The following is a 21,029-nucleotide window of genomic DNA, read 5'->3' as shown; positions in this document are numbered from 1 at the left end:
ATACTTGTAGACACTTGCGGACACACACATAAACATTGCGATTCTAGTAAATTAAAGAAAAAAATTAAAATAAAGGCCGTATATTTTAAACCACCTCCGTGTGTGAAAGGGCAAGACGCAACAGGTTGTGCAAGGTGTGTGTGGAGAGACAGGATTGTAATACTGTACCTAATAGCATAATTTGATCTTATCTCCTGTCACTTTGGAGTGACACACACATATTGCCCATATGCGTGTCCTTCCAAAGCCAGACGTTTTCAGTTTCTAGCTATTTTGTGCAGTGGGAGCTACTGTAAGTGTATAAGACTCTGAGCTTGTGATCACAAAAACGTTACCCCCTAAAGACCCCTACACTGCTAGAAGGAAAAATAAACATTAATGTAGCAGTTGTTCTTTCCATTAAGACTACAATTCATAACCTGGTTGAATAGACGTGATTTGTGTGTGTATTTTGGAAGGCAGAGTTCGCAGCTGGAAAATCAAGATCTTTTCCATTTCCCTTACCAAAGGATGGTAAGTTTATCTGCAGGGCAGTGACGTTAATAAAGCCCTTTACCTCTCTCTCTCTCTCTCTCTCTCTCTCTCACTCTCTCTCTCTCACCAGCAAGCTTGGGTCGGGATGCTAACTAAATTATGCCACAAAGTCTAATTCTAATCTGCAGCAGATGGCCGGACCAGAAGCAACAGCAAAATAGCAACATGAAGTCAGCTTTCAAACACACACAGGACTCACAGGACACAAACACACATGCACGCACACACACCGGCACTAGGTGGCAGTGTTTTGCCTTGCAATAGCACTGGTCTGGACTCACTGAGGACATAATAAAGACACAAATCAATGTCGATAATTCAGAGAGAGCTGCTCAACCTGGGTTGAGTTATAATTCGAGGTCTCACGTCGGATTTGAAGAATAAACACAGTAAGCACAAATTCATGTGAGGAGACAAGCACGTGCACGGGCACACACACACACACACACATACACGAAGAAGACGAATGTCTCTCAATGATGGTCATCAGAGGGGTAGGTCGGAAGTGTGTTTTTTAGTGTGTGTCTGTGTGTGCAGTTTTCCTAGTAGAAGTAATGACACTATCACATTATTGAGCTGTACTGTTGATTTTTTCTGTTAAATGTCAAAGACTTTAAAGTATAAATATATAAAATGCGTATAGGTATGTAATTTTTCTTATTTTTTAGTTGATGAAATATGTTTTTGTTCTATTTAGGAATTGAGATTAGTAATCTGCTCGATAATAAAAAAATAAATAACGGTACCCCTACACACCAAGCTTCTCATTTGTCACCATGTAAATGTAACCCCATGCAACTTCAGCAAGCACCAAATCATTTTTATTGTGGCTGCACACCTACATATCTATTTTAACAGGCACTGGTTTGTTCATTCAGCTGAACTTAGGCTATAATGGTTGCCATCCATGTTTTCTAGGTAGGTGTGCTACTCTGAACACCACTGACTACCATAAAATCTGAACTAATGCAGTAAAAGCGAAAACGTGTTAACATTTAAACCATTACAGGGGAATTATAGGGTTTGAGATTAGGCATCGATTTGCTCTGTGCTTTTTGGAATATTTTTGTTAAATGGTTTAGAACTAATCAAAACAGACTTTTGTGAGTTTTACCAAGCAATTACAGCAATGTTGCGTGTGTGTGTGTGCGCGTGTGTGTGTGTGCGTGTGTGTGTGTGTGTTCCTTGCGAAAGATTCCATATGTATCATATGTCATTATGAGTAATGTGTGATCATGTGTGAAAAAAATGAAGATGCGTTTTGCCATGTTATGCCCTCAAATTGCTTATGAATTATGTATTTAAATCACAGAAAAAATAAATGAACCTTGTGTAAGAAGCACATATACAGTAAGTGTAATTAAACCATGTGTATGTTCAATCATATGTTCATGCAAATTAATCATGCTTATATTTCACATGTGCAAGTGAATGAATCATGTGCACAAATCACATGTAAAAGTAAATAAATCTTGTTTGGACATCACCAGTAAAAGTAAATGTATTGTGCAGAAAAAAGAAATGCGTCTGACAATGATAATTCATGTAATACTACTTACAGTTTTAGACATAATCTTGAAATACTGGGAATTTTGTACATTTTAGTGCATTTATGTTATATTTCATGAAGCTGTTCCATCTGGGACTTAAATTGAAGTATATATATAAACAGTTAATTACACTTTACACATTACACTAACTATAGTTTGCCAACACGGATGAAAGTAGGCTGGTACCATCTGCAGTACCGGAAAGAGGAGAGAGAAACCCTAGTAGTTCAAATCACTTTTCAAGTCATGGAAACATTTTCAGCAAGAAAACACATCTAATAACATTACTTCATCTTATAAAAAAACACTACTAAATTGCCTCTAAACAGTCCTATGTAATCTTGTTCTGTTGACAGCCAACGTAAGATACAAAGCTAACTACAGTAGCTTCTAACAAAAGGCTGAATTATAAATTCCTCTCTAACCCTTGATCAAGGACCCTACCTAATGTGTGGAACAAGGGATTCAAACCTGCACCCAACAAAGCACACTACTGTAGCTTTCCATTTAATGTTTTTTGAGAATTTACCCCAGAACCCCAGAAGTTAATGAAGCTAATATTCTAAAGCAGAATAAGCGAAAATATAAAGTAAATCTAATAGGTTTTTCAGGACTGTCCTTCACCACTTTAGTTTATTCTCCTCACCTTTTTCCCTACATAGTAACAGTAAAAATTTAGAACTACTTTCACCCCTGTTACTAACTGTCGGTTGCCAGCTCAACACTATTTCTGCCAGTTGTGGAAGGATATGCACTGGTGTTCCAAAATAACCGGCTAAGTAAACAAACAAATCATAATCTCTTAATGATAAATGGTGTTTGTGGGACAGTTGTATGAAAGCAATATCAAACTCAAGGTTGTGCCGTTGTACCGAATATAAGCACGGCTGTGATATCTTTGGCGCTCGGGTTGCCCCCTTGTGCCTCCATCTCTGTCACTGCAATATATTCCTGTGCAAGGACGTATTGAAAATTTTCTTTTTAAATACAACTTTTATAAAAGTCTGACAGATTTATGCTCTGTTCTGGGTGCGTCTTTCACATTCCGCTATAACACACACATACACATAATCACATCTACGCACATAATGTTCAATATCATCTATAATATAATCACTGCACTCTCAGAACATTGCTATCCGTTACTGTGAGGCACAGTAATGTGAAATTGATTCTGTCTCTGGGAGCACATACCTGAATACTAAAGAGTATGCTTTAGACAGAGAGAAAGTAAATGTGAAGGAGAAGAAAGGCTAACACTGAGGGAATCTCTTTTTTTTCCTACACGAGATCCGTGTGTTAACAAGCTGAGAGATTCATGGGGAAAAAGGGAGAGAGAGCGAATGAACGGCCTCTCACTGCACTGCCACTATAAATAGAAGAGGAGATTGGCGTGTCACAGGGACCACTTTAAGCTTCTACTGTTCACTCTCTCTTTTTAGGCCTTCCCTTTTCTTTCTCCATCTCCTTACCTGTCAGTGTGACAGCAACTCATTTCTATCTCAGGTGAATGTGGGTGGGTTCTGTGACTGCAGGAGGATGACAGCTCAAAAAACAGAAACGCAGCCTTTTGGGCTTTACGATCAGCACGCCCCACACATTTCATTAATCCAAACACACAGACCTATACACCAGATAAGAAATGCTCCGTACAGATCCACATCAGCACACTGTACAATTCACACAAGTGCACACAAAAGGCTGGGTAAACATATTTACACATATTCTCTTCCTTTGCACTGACAAGATCACAGTAATTAAAAAAAAAAATCACAAACAATCCTGCAATCAACCTCATTCCTAATTCAGCAAGTGCACATGTTCAAAGCTTCAAGCTGAATGTGGATGTGCTCAGGGTGTATTTTTTCTTTTTTTTACTTAAAAATGACTCCATTAGATTAGAGTGCGTACTTGGCTGCAGCATATTTTCAGTATTTCATGTTTCCTCTCAGGCTTGTTTGAATAATTGAGTATAGATTTTGCTGTGTGAAACTCCCTGATGGTCCCAATCAAACAACAAAATGCTAATATTATCATTTAAATTGATCCAAATAGAGATTTTCTTTCTGAAGGACTGACAAGTACTTAATAAAATCATCTTTTTTTGTTTTGTTTTACTGTGGACATGTGCACTGGTTGTTACGTTGATTTTGTGTATGGTGATGCAATCTTTAACTTTTACACAGTTGGGTGACACAATTTTTATTATTTTATCTCTGCATGTGACCACAGAGGATTTCAAATGGAGCAAACAGGATGGAACTGTCTGATGTGTAGACTTTTAGCTTAAATTTAAGTTTTATAATTTTTTTACAAAGTCATTCATTATCACAGGCTCGAAAGTAATCGAGCCACTAACTGAAAAGCACTTTCAAGGCCTGTTCCTTCATTATTTTATGGCATAAATCAATTGCTGATTTTAAATAGACTGTGGCAACTTATGAAATGTGTGTTAGTGTCCAAATTTGTGACCAAATATTTATTGACCCAACTGTGTGTGTGTTCAGGTTTTCCAACGTGAGTCCGGAGCATTCTACGGGTTTGTAAGAAATAGCTTAGTGTCTACATTTAACTTATATATTTGAGACATAGATCTTAATAAAATGTGCATTAAACTCTTTACAAACTGTATTATACTTATGCATTATAGCTACAAACCTAATTGACTGGTTACAACTAAATGAGATTAAAACCATGCCAATCAAAATGTTTTTTTTTTTATTTGATTATCATCTTAGTTTAAGTTTATACTGTACCAAGCATAAATCAAGTCAAAACAAACTTTCAATTTGATGCTATTACATCTGGGAAGATACTGTTCACATTATTCACTACCTGACCACTAAAGTCCTTGTTTGGATTGAAATTAGCAAATGCTTAAAAGCCTTTAATAAGAAAATTACTGCAGTGATTAATCTGCAACAATTCTTTAAACCGATGCAGTAGGTAGCTTCTTATTTCTTAAACAACCAGGTGAGAAAATATATCCCATCGTTTTGCAAAAGATGATACTGTGTTTCAGGAGGTGCAAATTATTGGCCTGCATCAAGCAAAAAAAAAGAGCAGAGAATTCTAAAATTCCTGTAACTGCGTTATGGTGCTAAACTGTCAATGCTGCAGAGGAAATGTGGTCAGAAAATAAATCATGAATGACTGTGGTTGGAGATTACTTAAACACTTGGTAAAATTGCATGGTAAAAATGCAAACGTAATCACAGCTGTATGTTTAACAGTGAAAGTAAGAGCATTTCCATATGCACAATGTGATGAGAATTTACAGATTTGGGACTAAACAGCTGTGTGGACATAAGAAAATGACTTTTTAGTGAGAATAATCAAATAGAAGGTTTCATTTATGGCAGACGCCTATATCCAGGGCAACTTACATTTTTATCTCATTATACATCAGAGCGTTAAAGGATGTGGTGGTGCTTGGGTTTGAACCTGGAACCTTCCAAATTGTAGTTTAACACCCTAACCACTAAGCTACCTTAGCTCCTCATTACTATGTGACACAAATTGATTGCTAATTTGTCAGGGAGCAAAAAGATTGGACTTTGGAGAAATTGGAAAAGGTCATATGATCTGATGAGTCCAGACTGACCCTATTTTAGAGTGATGGGCATGTCATGAGCATGTTATTACATCACCCCCTCCCTATAGCCTGGGTATATTCCAAAACTAATATAGTGAATGAGTTGTTCTGGGATCATGAAAAAACATTTTCACACATGAACTGGCCACCACAGAATTCTGACCTTAATACTATTGAAAGTCTTTGAGATGTGCTGGAGAAAACTTTACAGGGTGGTTCGATTCGCTGTCATAAATACAAGATCCTAGTTAGAAATTAATGCAACTCTCAACATAAATATGACATTGCATAAGGTTGTCCAAACAATACCATTGCAAATGTGCTTTGTAATAAAGTTGAATAAAGTTCAATGAAATACCGGAGTGTGCAACTTTTGTTTATTTTTTTAACAGCCATTGTAAAAAAAAATAAATAATAAAATCAAGGTCTAAGACCAAGATAAGGGGACATCCAATTCTTAAAACCTTACTTTTATTCTTTGAGTTGCACAATTGATTTAAACTGCTGGTGCTGGTACATACATCACTCAAAAAAACCCTGTTTTTCGTCCATACAATATTTGTAGCTGGTTGCTGCCAGGGGAAAAAAAATCAAACCTTTCAGATAAAAATGTGGATATTCATTGTCCCCTTTTGTGTAATATGCACAAAAGAGTAGTGCATGTGTTTGAATTCCCTCACCATATACATACTGAAGGGGGCTTTTTTACATTCCCAAATTTGATCCTGAATTGATGGGATCATACAGTAGAACTGTAGAAAATTTTAGCATGATCGTAAGTTTATCATGACATAAAGTGGCTAGTTCTGGCTCTAAAGCCAGTAAATGTATGCTCTAATATATACCTAATCCATTGCTAAATCCAGCTCTGCAGACTAAACCACTAAATAGTATGAAACTACACTACTGGTTCACCAGGATACTGACCATCAGTATCATCATACTGAAACATTGTTGGAAGTACTTAAGTACTTAAGGAAAAGGTAGGTCTTTAGGCACTGTTTGAAGACTGACTCAGCTGTTCAAAAACCTAGAGAAAGTTAATTTTACAACCTAGGAGCGATAACAAAAAGAGACTTGATGCATGCCTCCCTTGTACCCTGGGCGTTGTTGAACAACACAAGAGGACCAGAGGGAGAGTGATGCAGTGCGGGTGTGATAAGTGCTTTAAAGTAAGTGGGTGCTGGCCCTTTTTTTGGCTTTGTAGGCAAGCATCAATGTTTTAAATCTGATGTGGGCAGCTAAAGGAAGCCAGTAGAGGGAGTGTAATAATGGGGTGGTGTGGAAGAATTTAAGGAGATTGGAAACAAGTGGTGCAGCTGCATTTTGGATCTGTTGCAGAGGACGAATGGCTCACAGAGGCAGACCCAAAGGGAGCAAGTTCCAGTAGTCCAGACTTGAAATAACAAGGGAATGAACAAGCAACTGAATGGCCTTTCTGGACAGAAATAAACAAATGTTTTTGATGTTTCACAAGCTAGAAAACACTCACTTACTCATCTTCTATACCTCATTTCCTTTTCAGGGTCGCAGAATGCCCAGGACGGGGTGCCATTCCATTGCAGGGCACAAGCGCACACACTCAATCACACAGTACATCCAACTTGGAAATGCCAATTAGCCTAATTGGCATGTCTTCGGACTATGGGAGAAAACCACAGTACCAAGGATAAACCCACCAAGAAGGGACTCGATCCCTCAACCATGGAGGTACGAGGCCACAAACTCTTACACATTTTTTTTGTGCAACCAAGCTACAAAACAATGATGCAAAGTTAAACTACTGATAATGTCAGCTTTATTTTTGTTAGTGAGATAGTGAAGTCGTGTTATTATGCGCATCCGTACATTAAATAATTATATCAAGTAGGTTGTAACTTAAAAAGGTCAGTTTTGAGCATGAAAAAAAAACCTTAATAACTTAAAACCATAAGAACAGAAATTTCCAAATCTCATATATGCTTAAAAATACAAAGCAAGCAGGTTTCTTGGATGGACAGAAACAGGTCTCCTAATGGTTCCTGGAATCAGGACCATTTGCATTAAGTTATTATGCTACCCCATTTTTTTAGCTGGAGAAAACTTCCATAAGACCTCAGGTCTGTCTCAGATATAGCCGTTTTTAAGTCAAGGTTAATATCCTTTCTGTACTCTGGAGCCTTTAAATGAGCACGTATGGCTAGCACTGCAAAAGTACTTTATCTTGTATTTTACTGCCTATTTTACTTTGTGCTGGACCTTTTTCTTTATTTTTTCATTCTGTCTATTTTTATGGTGATTGCATTTTACCTATCTTTTAGCCTTATCATCATAAAGCTCTTTGAGTTGCCTTGGTGTATGATGTGTGCTACAAATAAGTTTGCTTTGCTTGTCTTATGAACTAACATACATAATGGGTTGGGTTCTCTGGCTGAAAAAAGGTAATGAATAATAAATATAAATATATAAATATGTGTAAATATACACACATTTAAACTAATACACACACACACACACACACACACACACACACACGTGTATATATATACAGTAACATCTCAACTGAGTGCAAAAACGTCCAAACACCTGCTTTGTGCACCATGTAGTTTTGCCGGTTTACAACTATTAAATTATTTTTCTTTTCCTCTTCCAATTTGCATCCTCTCCTTTCTTTCTCTTTCTCTCCTTTTTTTTTTTTACCTAAGGGGGCTGCTAGGTATATCACCCGGCCTAATATCAAAACGCCACATGAAATACTGTGCTCTTGCATGTAGCTGTACTCCCCTGCAGCGCACTATTCCATCATATTGAGAAATAGTGTTTTTAAGCTGCTGGCCTGCTTTGGTGCTAATATATTCACATTAAGGCACCATAATGCTGCATCTGATGAAGCCAGTAATGGGCCCTCTGTGGACGTCCACCTCTCCTCTTTGCACAAAACCGCCAATTACCCTTCGACTGGGAACACATGAAAGTTATGGTTCAATTAGGCTGTGGTAAAAATAATTCAATACATCAATTAAGCAAAGTCAATCAGGACAACTCTCCAATTAAGAGGTGGAAGAGCTGCTGAAGGGCTATGGCTTTAACTACTGGGTACACAAGATAAACTGTGGCTGTGCCCTGGTTTTTGTGTGCGTGTGTGTGTGTGTGTGTGTGCTGGATGTGTAAACATGTAGTTCTCTAACTGTGTTTCTGATTGTTAGAGTTTTAAAGAGAATAACTCAACAGATCGAATCGTGTAGGCCATGGTGCTGAGAAGCAATTGTTGGATGGATGCAAGAGTATTCTTTGGAAGGCCAGGCATTCATAAACCTTGATTGATTTGGATGATTGAAATGCTCACTCAGAGTGTGTGCATGTGTGTACGATGTGAGGGGTATTTTTATTTGCTGTGATTTTTTGTTTTTTTCAGCAATAGGTCAGACGAAGTCGCTCTGGAGGATTGTAGCGTCTGGAGCTATTTCTGATGAAGCACCACAAAACACAGATTGTGACATTTGATATTTATGTCAGAGACTGTTTAATTTTTCCACGTTATAAATACACTGCCAGTCAAAAGTCTGGACACACCTGCTCATAACTCAGCTTTTTTTCTTTTCTTTTCTTTAATCCGAACTATTTCTACTATTTAAGAACGGATACATGTTGATGTCAACAATGTCAATGGTAATGAATCATCTGCCCACATGTCTAGGTCTTATTATTAAATTACAAATACACTTTAAACAGGAAGGAGGCTACTGAAGAAAAATCTATTTCAGACACTTGCTCTTGCTGTGACCTTGACCTTGTTCAGATCATTTCTCAATGTGCTGGTCCAGAAATTTCTGTTTAAATGTACAAACATTCAATCACTCGTTCTTGAGATCGAGCACTAATGAGAATCGCAGACAGACTGATGGACTTGTTGGGTTAAGCATAAAATTAATGACATGAACACTATGCAACGCGAAGAGAAAAAGTAGACAAGCAAATCACGTTTTAAATTATTACCAGTTTTCCTGATGAAGCTTTGTACGTTCTGCCATTTTTAAACAATAAATTGTTTGGGGAAACAATTTAATGTGAAGTAATACAGTGTGCTTTAAGGAAGAACTACTTATTAAAATACGTGTTTGTTCATTCACTTAAACTTAAGCCTTTATAATAGCTTCGAAGCAAATGAAAACTACTAATTGTGCTTTGCATGTCCTAACTTTTGACTGCTACATTTTTTCCAGCCAAACAAGAAGTCAGAACTCAAATATGGCTTCTGTCTATTTATGACTTTGGCAGCTGTGTCTCATAATCACTTCATTACCACTGTCATTAGTGACTCATGACATTCACAGCCAGTACAAGCTCATATTAGTTGATCTACTGTCAGGCTTCCTTAAATTTAAACTGAGGAAATAGATGCTGATAACACGAGGAACAAAAATTTTTCTTAATTGCAGTTTATGGCATGAACGTCCCTAAATCCTGCCCCTAAGGAGAGATACAGTCCCTCTCGCTGGGAATGACTGGGAGCTCAGAGAGCTTTAATCATCTCATTAACTCTTTTAGCTGTCTTCTATTGAGCACCTGAGTTTCTGAGACCTCTTGACCTTCAGACTGTGAATTCTTTTACCTTCCCTTTCTCACCTTAGTCTCTGGTGACCTTTATCTTTGTAGGGAGTGATGTCCAGAGAGATCTCCTCCCAGGTCTTAGTGATTCCCTCCAGTGACTGTGAAGAAAAGCACAAAAGGCAAGAATTTAAGAGACCTATTATTGCTTCTAACACAAGAAGGCACCTCCCACTGTCTTTCTAAATCCAGGCAAAGGTCAGAGCTGAGTAGGCAGCCGTCAGACTGAAGAAGGGCTCGGGAACTTTATGAGAGGAGGAGACCATTGATCTGACTAACAACAGAGTCCTGTCTTCATCAGAGAGAAGATCATTCTCGAAACACCAGCCACATGGTGGAATGCACTGTTGTCACTTCCCATTTATTCTCTCGCCACCGTTTTGTGTGTGTTTTTTTTTTTTTTTTGCTCTCATTTTCTCTCTCTATTGAACATGACTTCTAAGTGAACTGTGGTGTGCTTTGGGGGTTCCAGGCTCTTCAAACAAGTCCGTCCTCCCACTGCTACTCACTGTGTTTTCATAACCTCTGTGAGCACAGAGCAGCACGTCTGGGAATCCCAAGTCAGAGAAAGAGTGAGAGGGTGGAGGAGAGGGAGAGAGAGAAACTCCCACAGTCTTCTGGCTGACAGACAGTCAGAAGAAGAGTCTCTTGGTTCTCCTCTGCAGGGCCAGTGAGGGCTGATGTGCAAGGAAATTAAGTGCAGGGCTCATTTCCCCCATGGCCACCACACAGGATTTAGAGCTGCATTCCCAGGAGAGACGTCTCAGCCAGTAACTACGCAGCAGTCATCGCACTCAAGCCTTCTGGGCAATCACTTATCAGTTTTTGAACTGTAAATTCTTATAATGGTGTTGACCCTCATATTTTACAGTACTGACAGTCCCCCATCTTTCTTCTAATCTTCAACTCTTCACATAACTGAACCACTGAAGTCATAGGTCCAGTTTTTAGTAGGTTATGAACTGAAGGTCACTCAGAGGATACTCTCTGACACTCCTGACCTCCCTGTCTCTTTATTGTTTAAAGAGCTTCAGGAATTTGGTGGCAGAAGCGCAAGAGCTATAAAGAACTATGGAAGGCTAATAGTTATGTGAGTAAACAGAATGTTTGAAAGATGTCAAAAAATTTACTAATTAAGCAGACATACCTCAAGTGATAAAGAGAGGGAAAAGCAGGAAAAAGGAGGAGTGTGAAGAGTCATGAAGTGTGGAAACATACACTGCTCGGCCAAAAAAGTCACCATATGGTCTTAACTAACCAAATAGCTAAGTAGTTTCATTAAATAATTACTCGTTTCGCAGATGAACAAGTTTTTTTTTTTTTTTAACCCTAAATGATGCAATGATTAGCATCTCATTTCTTAAACAACCATGTCAGAAGATATCCTGTGGTCATGGCAAAGATGTTACTTAAGCATAGAAAACAACTAAGGAGATTGCTGAAAATTGGGTTAAGTTAACTGTAGAATGAATTGATAAAACCTGAAGGAATAGTGGTGAACCATTTTTTTGACAATCATAATGGGATATCTGAAACATTTGGTGAAATCAAATCGTTAAAAAAAAACAACAACAGTAGAGCTCACACCTGTGTTTAATTGTGAAAGTAAATGCATTTCCATGCACACAGTGCAAAGAGAACTCAAGGGATTGGGACTTAACAGTTGTGTAGCCTTAAGAAAACCACTTATCAGTGCGGCCAGGTCCGCAAGTAGGTAAAAAACCAGGTACATCCCCCTATGTGCTGATGATGTCATTGTCTGTGCACCAGTCTCCTTGATTTGGCGTCAGCTTTGTTTATGAGGATATTTTGTGCAATGGTGAACTTACGTACAGTAAACCAGTGACTGTGACTTAACGTTGCGTCCTGGACTTTAACATGCGTGTACATACACACGCAGTTACTCATAAATTACGTTAACAAACAGAGGTGCCTGAATGGACACACCAAACTCATTGTTTCTACATACGAAACACCAAAGACACAGACTCAGCAGACATCGGCAGTTTTGGACGAGCCCCGGTCGGACATCTACATAACGCATGTAGATTAAGGAGGCTCCTGACAGCACTTAACAGGGTGTTTTGCGTTTTAATGTAAACAAAGATATTTTAAAAACGTAGGTTGTGTGAACAGAAGTATAAAAAAAACAAAGTAGAAAAATCTTAGTTTTTAAAAATACCCAGCTACGTGTGGACATGGCCTGAGGCTAATAAAAAAAAAGTCTACAATTTGCTAGAGTGCATAAAAAATATATTTGTGGAGCATTGAAAAAAGGTCATGTGGTCTGATGAGTCCAGATTTACCCTGTTCGAGAGTGATGGGTACATGAGGGTAAGAAGATCGTCTGATGAAGTGGTGCACCCATGATATAAGCCTGTGGGAGCAGGGTTCTGATCTGGGGTTGCTTCTGTTGGTCAGGTCTAGTTTCAGCAACATTATGTGCCCAAAAATGGGTCCAGCTTACTATCTAAATGTACTGAATAATTAGATTTTTCATCAATAGACTTTTTCATCCCTGATGGCACCGGTATATTGTAGATGATGATGCAAGGTTCCCTTTAGGGTCAAATTAATTATGAAAGAGTGGTTCAGGGAGTATGAGACATCAGTTCCACACATTCATTGGCCACCACAGAGACCAGACCTTAACCCTACTGAGAATCTTTGGAACATGCTGGAGACTTTACGAAAAACTTCACGCAGCAGTCCACCTCTCGCATTATCAATACAAGATCTTGGAGAAAAATAACTGTGATTCTGGATGGAAATACACTATGTTGTGACATTGCATAAGCTTTTCGAAACAATCCCAAAATCAAAGCAAAAGGTGGTTTAATGAAATGTTAGATTTTTTAAGGGTTTTTTTGGCTATGCAGACAGAAGATTCTTTGAAATGATGCTCGAGGTCAGGTCTACTCATTTACCTGTTCTATGGAAAGCTCTTTGCTGGCAGCTCCAGAGATCTCGCAAATTCGCTCAGCATGCTCATCTAGGCCTAATGCCACAATCTCTTCCAGCGTGAACTCTGAACTGTCCTGGTCAAAGGAGCGCTGTACTTCATGCTTAATCTGATCCCAGTGCCTAAAACATACACACATTGGTATTAATATTATGTAATAAATCATTGGAATGGATTGGGCATGTCCATAGTAAAATATAAATACTAAAATTGTGAACACTGTCATTAATATTTATTGATTTGCAAAAAAATTGTGAATACAAGGTCATCTTTGTCTAAAACCAAAGTGCTTCTCTAATTTCCAAAAATTCTGACTTAATTTTTGGGATGTTGGTTTGAAAATGAAATAGTAAAATCAAACAGCAGTTTTGACTGGTTGTATTATCCGCATTAGTTCAACCAGAAAGTCATGTTTTGGACTGCAAATACACTTAAGAAATATGAGATTTTTGATAAATGTATAACTATCACATGAATTAATTTTCAATGCCACAAAAAAGGTTGATATTTTTACCATATTAATTCTACTTAAATTAGACTAACTGCCATTCCACGAAATAAAAAATAAACATTTTCATAACCTGTCCATTCTGAGCTATACCCCTCAAAAGCATTTTCCACTTTAAGCCATCTGCCACTGTACTTCTAGTTTAGCATGCAAAAAATATAAAGTGCTATATGTCATACTGCTAATTAATTAAAATGGAAGCCGTATTATTAAATTAGGAAAAAGTCTACTAACCTACCTGATGTGTATTTAAACACTTGCCATCTTCCTTATTTATATATAATCATGTTAGTCTGCCATTGTATTTGCTTATTTTTAAAAATGTCTCTTGCTTTTATGTTACATCATATTGAAGACAAGGCAAAGAAAAAAAGATCTCATTCTTCAGTCCACATGTTCTCTACCAACCTTTTTCTGGCTTTTTCTGGTTGAGTGTTTGAGTTTAAAAGTGGTGGTCTGAACGGTAATTTTAACGACGGTGGTCTGGATAGTAATTTTAATAGACCAATCAGCTTAAGAAATAGTAGCACTTAAGAAATATCACAAATTCTGAATATGGTTCTTATGCCTACTAGATTTTCAGAATAATTTCATATTGAGCCTTAAAAGAAGCCTTTTAAAATGTATTATTATGAATAGTATCTTAAGACATTCATCACGTTTTCTTTTTAAAACACAAACATTTGTCCTTTTTAAATGTGAATTCCATTTGCTTTAATATTACGATTTTATAACAAAAAAAGAACCTGAACAGTGAAATGTGTTTTGACATGACTAAATATCTAGCATGATGACTTTAAGCATAAAAAGACATCAAGAACACTGAATGACTGTCTCACAGTTCCATGACAGACAAAGAGTATGTTATAAATGACAAGTCATAAAAGTTAGGCTTCACCTACAGAAGATATTACAATCACTCAGCACATCTGGCTGTTATCTCCATTAAACAAGTAAATCTAAGACTGCCAGGTTCCCATGTCTTTTTTTGCTCTGATCCACAACAATCACACATTTCCCCTGTGTGCACACTAGGCTAGCGGGGAATATTAGGAAGCATCTTGCAGAGTGTTACATCAGTGGTTATTAGCTGCCTGCTATCACAAGAGATCTGCGCCTGTCTAGGCTGTCTCAGCTGGGACTGTCAAAACAGGCCTGTTTGGGCAGGATGGGGTGTTGTTTTGGGTATGCCATTGCCAATCTAAGAGCCAACAAGAAGTAGGACAGGGTCCGATGAAAGGAAAAAAAAAAAGAAAAAAGGAAAAAATGTGTCCAGGAAAAATTTGTTCGTTTTTTTTTTTTATCTTCACAGGCATGGACCTGAGCGCCTTGGGCTCGGATGGAGAGGAGTACTAATAGCATGAGGTTATTTCGTGTGGCTCTCTGTCCACCCAGGCCTTTACTTTCTAACTGACACCTGATCAGAATCTTTGAGCGTCAAGTCTTTACCCAGAAAGAATAGAAATGATGTATTCCTGCACACACAGCAGGTATCACGGTTAAGTGGAACTTATATGACTGAAAGTGTGATGGCACATTAGTAAGGATAATTGGCTGGTAGGTAGACACTCAAAATGATAACGCTCTCACCTTCCTGTGTACAGGAGTGATTAAATTTCTTTACCAAATTACATGTATACTCAGACAAACAAAACAGACATTAGCAGCAGGGTTTCATTATGTATTCATCTTATGTTAAGCATCAGATCAAGGGCCACGTAATTAGTAAATCATCACATCTACATTTTTGTTTTCTATTTGTTTTTAAGACCAATCCCTAAATGATTAAAAATGACTACTGACTATTAATTCTCCCTACATGGGGTATAATTTATGGCACGCCTGTTGAAAATGGGCAACCTACATGTCATATTGCATTTAAAATAAACACTTAAGGGTACAAGTAATTTTTTTTTTTTTTTTTACTTGTACATAAAAGTTAAGTAAAACCTGACAAAATGTAGGTTTAGAACAGCAGTGTGTTAACTGGCTGAGAAAACCTGTTAAAAAACCTAATGTTGTATTTGCTTATGTTGTATTTAATGTTGATGTGCTTCCTAGTCTATAGGCTACTGTTAGGGTTCTCGCTTGCTACGGGTTTGATTCCCAGCTAATGTGCGGATAAAATGGGAGCGTTGCATCAGGAAGGGTATCGGATGTAAAACCTGTGCCATGTTGTCTTACCTAATGCACCTTGATATTTAATTATGAATTTAATACACAAATAACATTGACTTTTTCAAAGCTAGTTTGTATTTTGTAAAACATTTCCAATTTTGATCCCAAAGATTTAGGAAATATGTGATTCAATTAACTTACCTCAAGTGTTTAAAATCCATAACATTAGATTTTTTTTTTTTGCCCTCTAATAATTAAACATTATGAAAAAGTAGAATAATATTTAAAGTGTGAAATTTGTTCTGGCAGCCCTAGGGGTGCGAGGTTGCCAGTGTTTCATGTGTCAGACTCACCTCTTTCTCATGGCTGGATTTTTCAGGTCTAAGATCAGTGGAATTGTGCTCTTGAATTGTTCGATTCTGTTCTTGGAGAAGTCCACAATGTCCCATTGTTTATCCTACAATGACACAACAAGAGTGAACTCTACTATAGAACAGTACATCAAAACCCCACTCACACAACATCATCATTCTCTTCACAGACACTTTAATCATCACTATCCCACTGCAGGCTAAATCATTAAGAGCTGAGCAATGCGCCATGATCCACTGATCCCCAGTCAGTTGAAAAGTGCACCCAGGGGGCCTCAATCATGCAGGTGTTTCTAATCTGCTTAAAGCTAATGACAGTCTAATGACATCGAAGTTACTGAGAAGTGAAACTAAATTAGCTTTAGAGGATAATTAGCTAAACAAAAGCGCGTATATCAAGAGTTAGACAGAGTGTGGAGTGTGTATTAGGGGAGTGGGCTTAAAAGCACTCTGGCCCAACTGCTGAAGGAAACATTTGTGATGTTGGTGTGTGCGTGTGTGGTAGTTGTGCAGTGGTAAGTAAAGTATATGTATGCCTATATACCTATGCCCTGTATAGCAAGTCTAAATAGAATTGAATAGTTTTGTGAAATAAGAGTTATGTTGTAGATGAATGTATGCCTGCCTTAAGGTCTCTGCTAAGCTTGTGGAGTTTCTTAAACATGGTTTGAGCTGTGACTTCCATGTTATCTGTCTGTAAAGTGGCAAACTGTTCAGACTTCCATTCGTTCCAGTGGGTTTCCCATTGCTGAGCCATCTCCCACACCTGCTGTAGGTCATCTAAATCCTAAACACACACACACACACACACACACACACACACACATATATATATATATATATACAAAACAATATATTCAAACAAAAAATGATGAAACATTTCTACATTTCTTTATTTCTTCATTTCTTCATTTCTTTGCCTTCAAGGACCCAGACGTCCATGTATTTTAATGTAGACTGGAGGAAAAGTTTTTCTTAAATAACTCTTTGACTTTTATATTTGTCAAGTTTTTGGCTCTCATTTTCAGTCCAGTCCCTGTACCTGTACCCCACCAGTTTTAGAGAAATGTCTTTTTTTGTTTGCGGAGCCACACAGCGTCCCATGAATCATTCAAGCATAAAAAAAAAAATCGAACTTAGGGCATGAACCAGTGAAAAACAGGTGCAGGTGATGACAGATGATAAGGGCGGTGATGCCGAATGCTGAGTGATTGGAACAGATGAGAGGGGAAATGAGGTTGCTGCTGACGCTGTTACATAAACAACTAATTGAAAAAAAAAAGCTTATGAAAAAAAATTTAGATTTCCAAACATAACGTTTCCCAACAAATCTGTGTTGTTTCTTAGAAATGTTTGCATGTCAGTAACATTACGTAATAGACCAGTTTTCGGACATGAAGAGAATAATGGTTGTCAGGGATTACTTGCTAGAACACAAACAAGTGCAACAATCAAAGTCTCCAGAAGGTCCTCCAAGATATGTAGAAAAACCATAGTAGCCAATTACCATATACTACTGCACAAAGTGTACAAAAAGGTCCTATTATGCTTTTTAGAAATTTTATCTTTCATGCAGTGTGTCATGTGGCTGTATGTGAACATAAACTATCTGTGACGCTGACAGTGCACGATAAATAAAGTTTTTGTTTATTAAAAAAAGAGTTGGCTCACATTCGCCTAAACGAGTTGTTAGCAAATCTAATTTTTCTTACGTTACCACACTCTTGTTAATGTGACCGAGCATCATGCTTTGTAATATAAAAAAACAATAAAAAACGAGAGCACAGGAAATCCTTTTTAACTGTTTATTCTCCACCATTCACCAAAACTGAACTCGCGAAGTGCGCATGCCTATCTACGGCAAGCCACGAGGAAAAAAATGCATCAAAAATGCACACACGCGAAGTGCGCATGCCCTGAGGGGAAAATGTATGAGTAGTAATGGTGTACCAACGCTGGCGTTACTTGTTTGGACGAGAGAAGGAGAGATTGCTGTGAATAATTTTCTTTCGAAAATTTATCAACCTGATTATCTTTGACTGGACATATTCCCCAGACTTCTCACCCTCCGCCATCTGCCTCCCATACTCAAGTATACTCGGATAACACACATACAATAAACACAGACTTTGGACATTTTCCACGCACTCGCGTTCACATACTGTACACATACCGTTTATTATATGTAGTTTGTAAATATTGTTTATATCTTTGTTTGGTTGTGGTGCACCTTTTTCGTTTACTTTATTTAGTTACACATTTGCTTTATCTACTTGTTTGTGTTTATCCTTTTTGCTCACCGGCCTTTTAACGCAACACCGACACAAAGATAAAAGACCTCTCGATTTTTGCTGAAATTAGCTTATCGTTACATGATAAAACCGACGCCATCTTTTCTATGTATTGACAGAGCCGTCGTTTAGTTATGGTAATGGGCGTTTTGTTTTCTGACACACGCTGTAGCGGCAGACCAATCATAAAGGACCGTGCCATATGACCGATCACGGCAGTGAGGGCTCACGGAAAGGAGCGGTTTGGACAGACTGAATCTTCGAACTGCTTCACACGAGTCGTTTACAAATCATTTAGAAATAGGGTAAAATGAAATCTATTTTTGGAGAAAACTACAGTGTTTTTTGACCTTGCATACATGTAAACCTGTTTTAAGAGACTCATTAAGCAATATTAGCAACCTTTAAAATGGCATAATAGGGGCACTTCAAAGACAAAAAGTTGTCATGGCAAGTACTGACTGTGTTTAGTGTACTGCTGTTGTTACTACTATTAATAGAAAGGATTTGTTTTTTTTCCTTCATTTCATTATTTTTCGAAGAAGTTTGCCTTACAGCAGTCCTCAAATGCACCTAAGACGTTTGCACAGCATCGTTTTTCACATGAACAAAGTACATTCTTACAGCAGTGGAAAGTGGAAAGTTCAAGTACGTAAAATGCTGTAATGACTGCTTGAGCAAATTAGTAATAGTAATGAATGCGCACCCTCTCCAGGCTCTGTATGTCTTTGGAAGCGGGTTGATCAATCATGAAGACACCAAGGCCATGGCATATTGTGCTTTCTTCTGCCTTCAGAGATTCCAGCTGGGCTTTCAGCAATGAGATATACTCAAGGGCTTCTCCTGAGCTTACATTACTGCCAAAAGGACCTGTACAGACACACACATAAATTTATAATGGATTCATTAACATAAAGAAATAACATTTTTATGATCTATACAAGATGTTAAAGGCTATGAGGAAACAGCTGTATAATAAAGGAAACACATTTACCCAAAACAAGGTACTGTATAACACAAATAACAAAAAAGTAACCGTAAGTTGTGTGTGTATGTATATGTGTGTGTGTGTGGTGGGGAGGCATTCTTTTATATCAAGGTGGGGACCAAATGTCCTCACAAGGATAGAAAAAGCTGACAGATGTGAGCTTGTTGGAACATCTGGCTGGTCCCCAGGAGGGAAAATTTGGTTTTAAAAACTTGGTATTTAAAAAAAAAATCATGCTTAAAATCACAACTTTTATTTAAAGAAAAAAAAATATTTTCTGTTAATGAGCTAAAGCTTATGGTTAGATTTAGGTGCAGACACAGCATTAATTAGCTGTGTTAATTATTAGGCCTATGGAGAAATCTCACAGGCACGGTAAGACTAATGTGTATGTGCGTGTTGTGTGTGAGAATGAAAAAGAGAGATATCAGATATCTGCAGTGTTGGGTTCTACATTCCTAGCACTGCTGTCCGTGCCATGTTTATGCCTCATCTAGGTTTGTTAAAAGAAATAAATAAATGAAATGCATTGCATGCTGTCATGGACAGTGTTATTTTTTCATTATGCACTGGATAGTACTGGCTTCAATACTATGTGTACATTCGCCATCTTCAGTCAATAATCAGGAAATGATACAAATTAATCTATAAAGAAATCTTGATGAGATTGCAGGGGGAAGAGGGGGGCACCTTGAAAGGATTGTGTAGTGAGTGCTAGCCTGAGTGCCTGAAATTTTTTTTTGAAACAGTGGTTCTGTCTGGAATACTAATTTCACTGGGCACAAAGCTGCTTCCTGGCCTCATTAACCTGCTGGAGTCAGCCATTGTTTTCCTGAACAATCCAAACAATCCTGCCATCCTCAACAAGTTGCAGCTGCCATTCGTGTATGGAAGAGAAAGGAGTTGTGGGAAATTATGTGTGTGAATGTCAACTGCATTTGCTTAAGCTATGTGGTCTGGTTCTACTAACTGTGCTTGTTTCTGTAACTCAAACTTCATCCGAGATTAGAGAGACAAAACTATTTTTTATAAAACAAAACAAAAAGAAAGTATGCCAAATGTGGAAAACAGCAGCCGAAAGCAGCAGACTTCACATAGCTGTCTACAATCGTGCACAAACAAGCCAAAAAAAAAAAAAAAAAGAGAGACTCAGGAGAGAAAGAGGAGGCTAGGGTGTGAGGGGTGAAGGAGAGAAATAAATGAAAAAGGATAATAAGAAAAGAGGGGAGGAAAAGTAGGACAAGAGCTTGGTCCTTTTTGATACTCTTTGTCACAGTATGACTTTGTTGTCAGTCCTAAAAAAAAAAAGTGGCAGTGAACATGAGTGGGGAAAAAAGCGGAACTTTTCAATCTCATTTTAATGGATGTGAAAAAAGAAGGAAAAAAACAACAGGAGACAAAGGAGGAATAAAGGAGGTGTGGAAAAAATGCCCTCGGAATGTGTGATGAGGGAGCAAAACGACATACAGCACTGAGAGAAAGAGCAAGAGGGCGAGAGAGATAGAGAGAGAGAGAGAGAGGAAAG

The 21,029-nt window shown here is 37.9% G+C and overlaps 1 protein-coding gene and 1 long non-coding RNA gene across 2 annotated transcripts in view; one reads left to right on the top strand and one right to left on the bottom strand.

Annotated features, from left to right (window-relative positions):
- Positions 1–21,029, bottom strand: part of dnah2 (dynein, axonemal, heavy chain 2) — a 153,301-nt gene that overhangs the window by 84,885 nt on the left and 47,387 nt on the right. The window contains exons 23-27 of the mRNA XM_053485050.1: positions 19,223–19,386; positions 16,851–17,012; positions 16,208–16,311; positions 13,194–13,350; positions 10,285–10,367 (exon numbers count right to left, since the gene is read on the bottom strand). Of these exons, the coding sequence (XP_053341025.1) occupies positions 10,285–10,367; positions 13,194–13,350; positions 16,208–16,311; positions 16,851–17,012; positions 19,223–19,386 (670 nt within the window). The remainder of the gene's footprint in view (positions 1–10,284; positions 10,368–13,193; positions 13,351–16,207; positions 16,312–16,850; positions 17,013–19,222; positions 19,387–21,029) is intronic.
- On the top strand, positions 904–11,517 carry LOC128512027 (uncharacterized). The gene is made up of 3 exons (XR_008356231.1): positions 904–1,028; positions 7,205–7,389; positions 10,315–11,517. It is a non-coding gene; the product is annotated as an uncharacterized LOC128512027 (long non-coding RNA).

The sequence above is a fragment of the Clarias gariepinus genome, chromosome 1 (assembly GCF_024256425.1).
Source record: "Clarias gariepinus isolate MV-2021 ecotype Netherlands chromosome 1, CGAR_prim_01v2, whole genome shotgun sequence".
Lineage (NCBI taxonomy): Eukaryota > Metazoa > Chordata > Actinopteri > Siluriformes > Clariidae > Clarias > Clarias gariepinus.
Note: the sequence above shows the minus strand (reverse complement) of the source record. Positions and strands in the feature narration are given on the sequence as shown.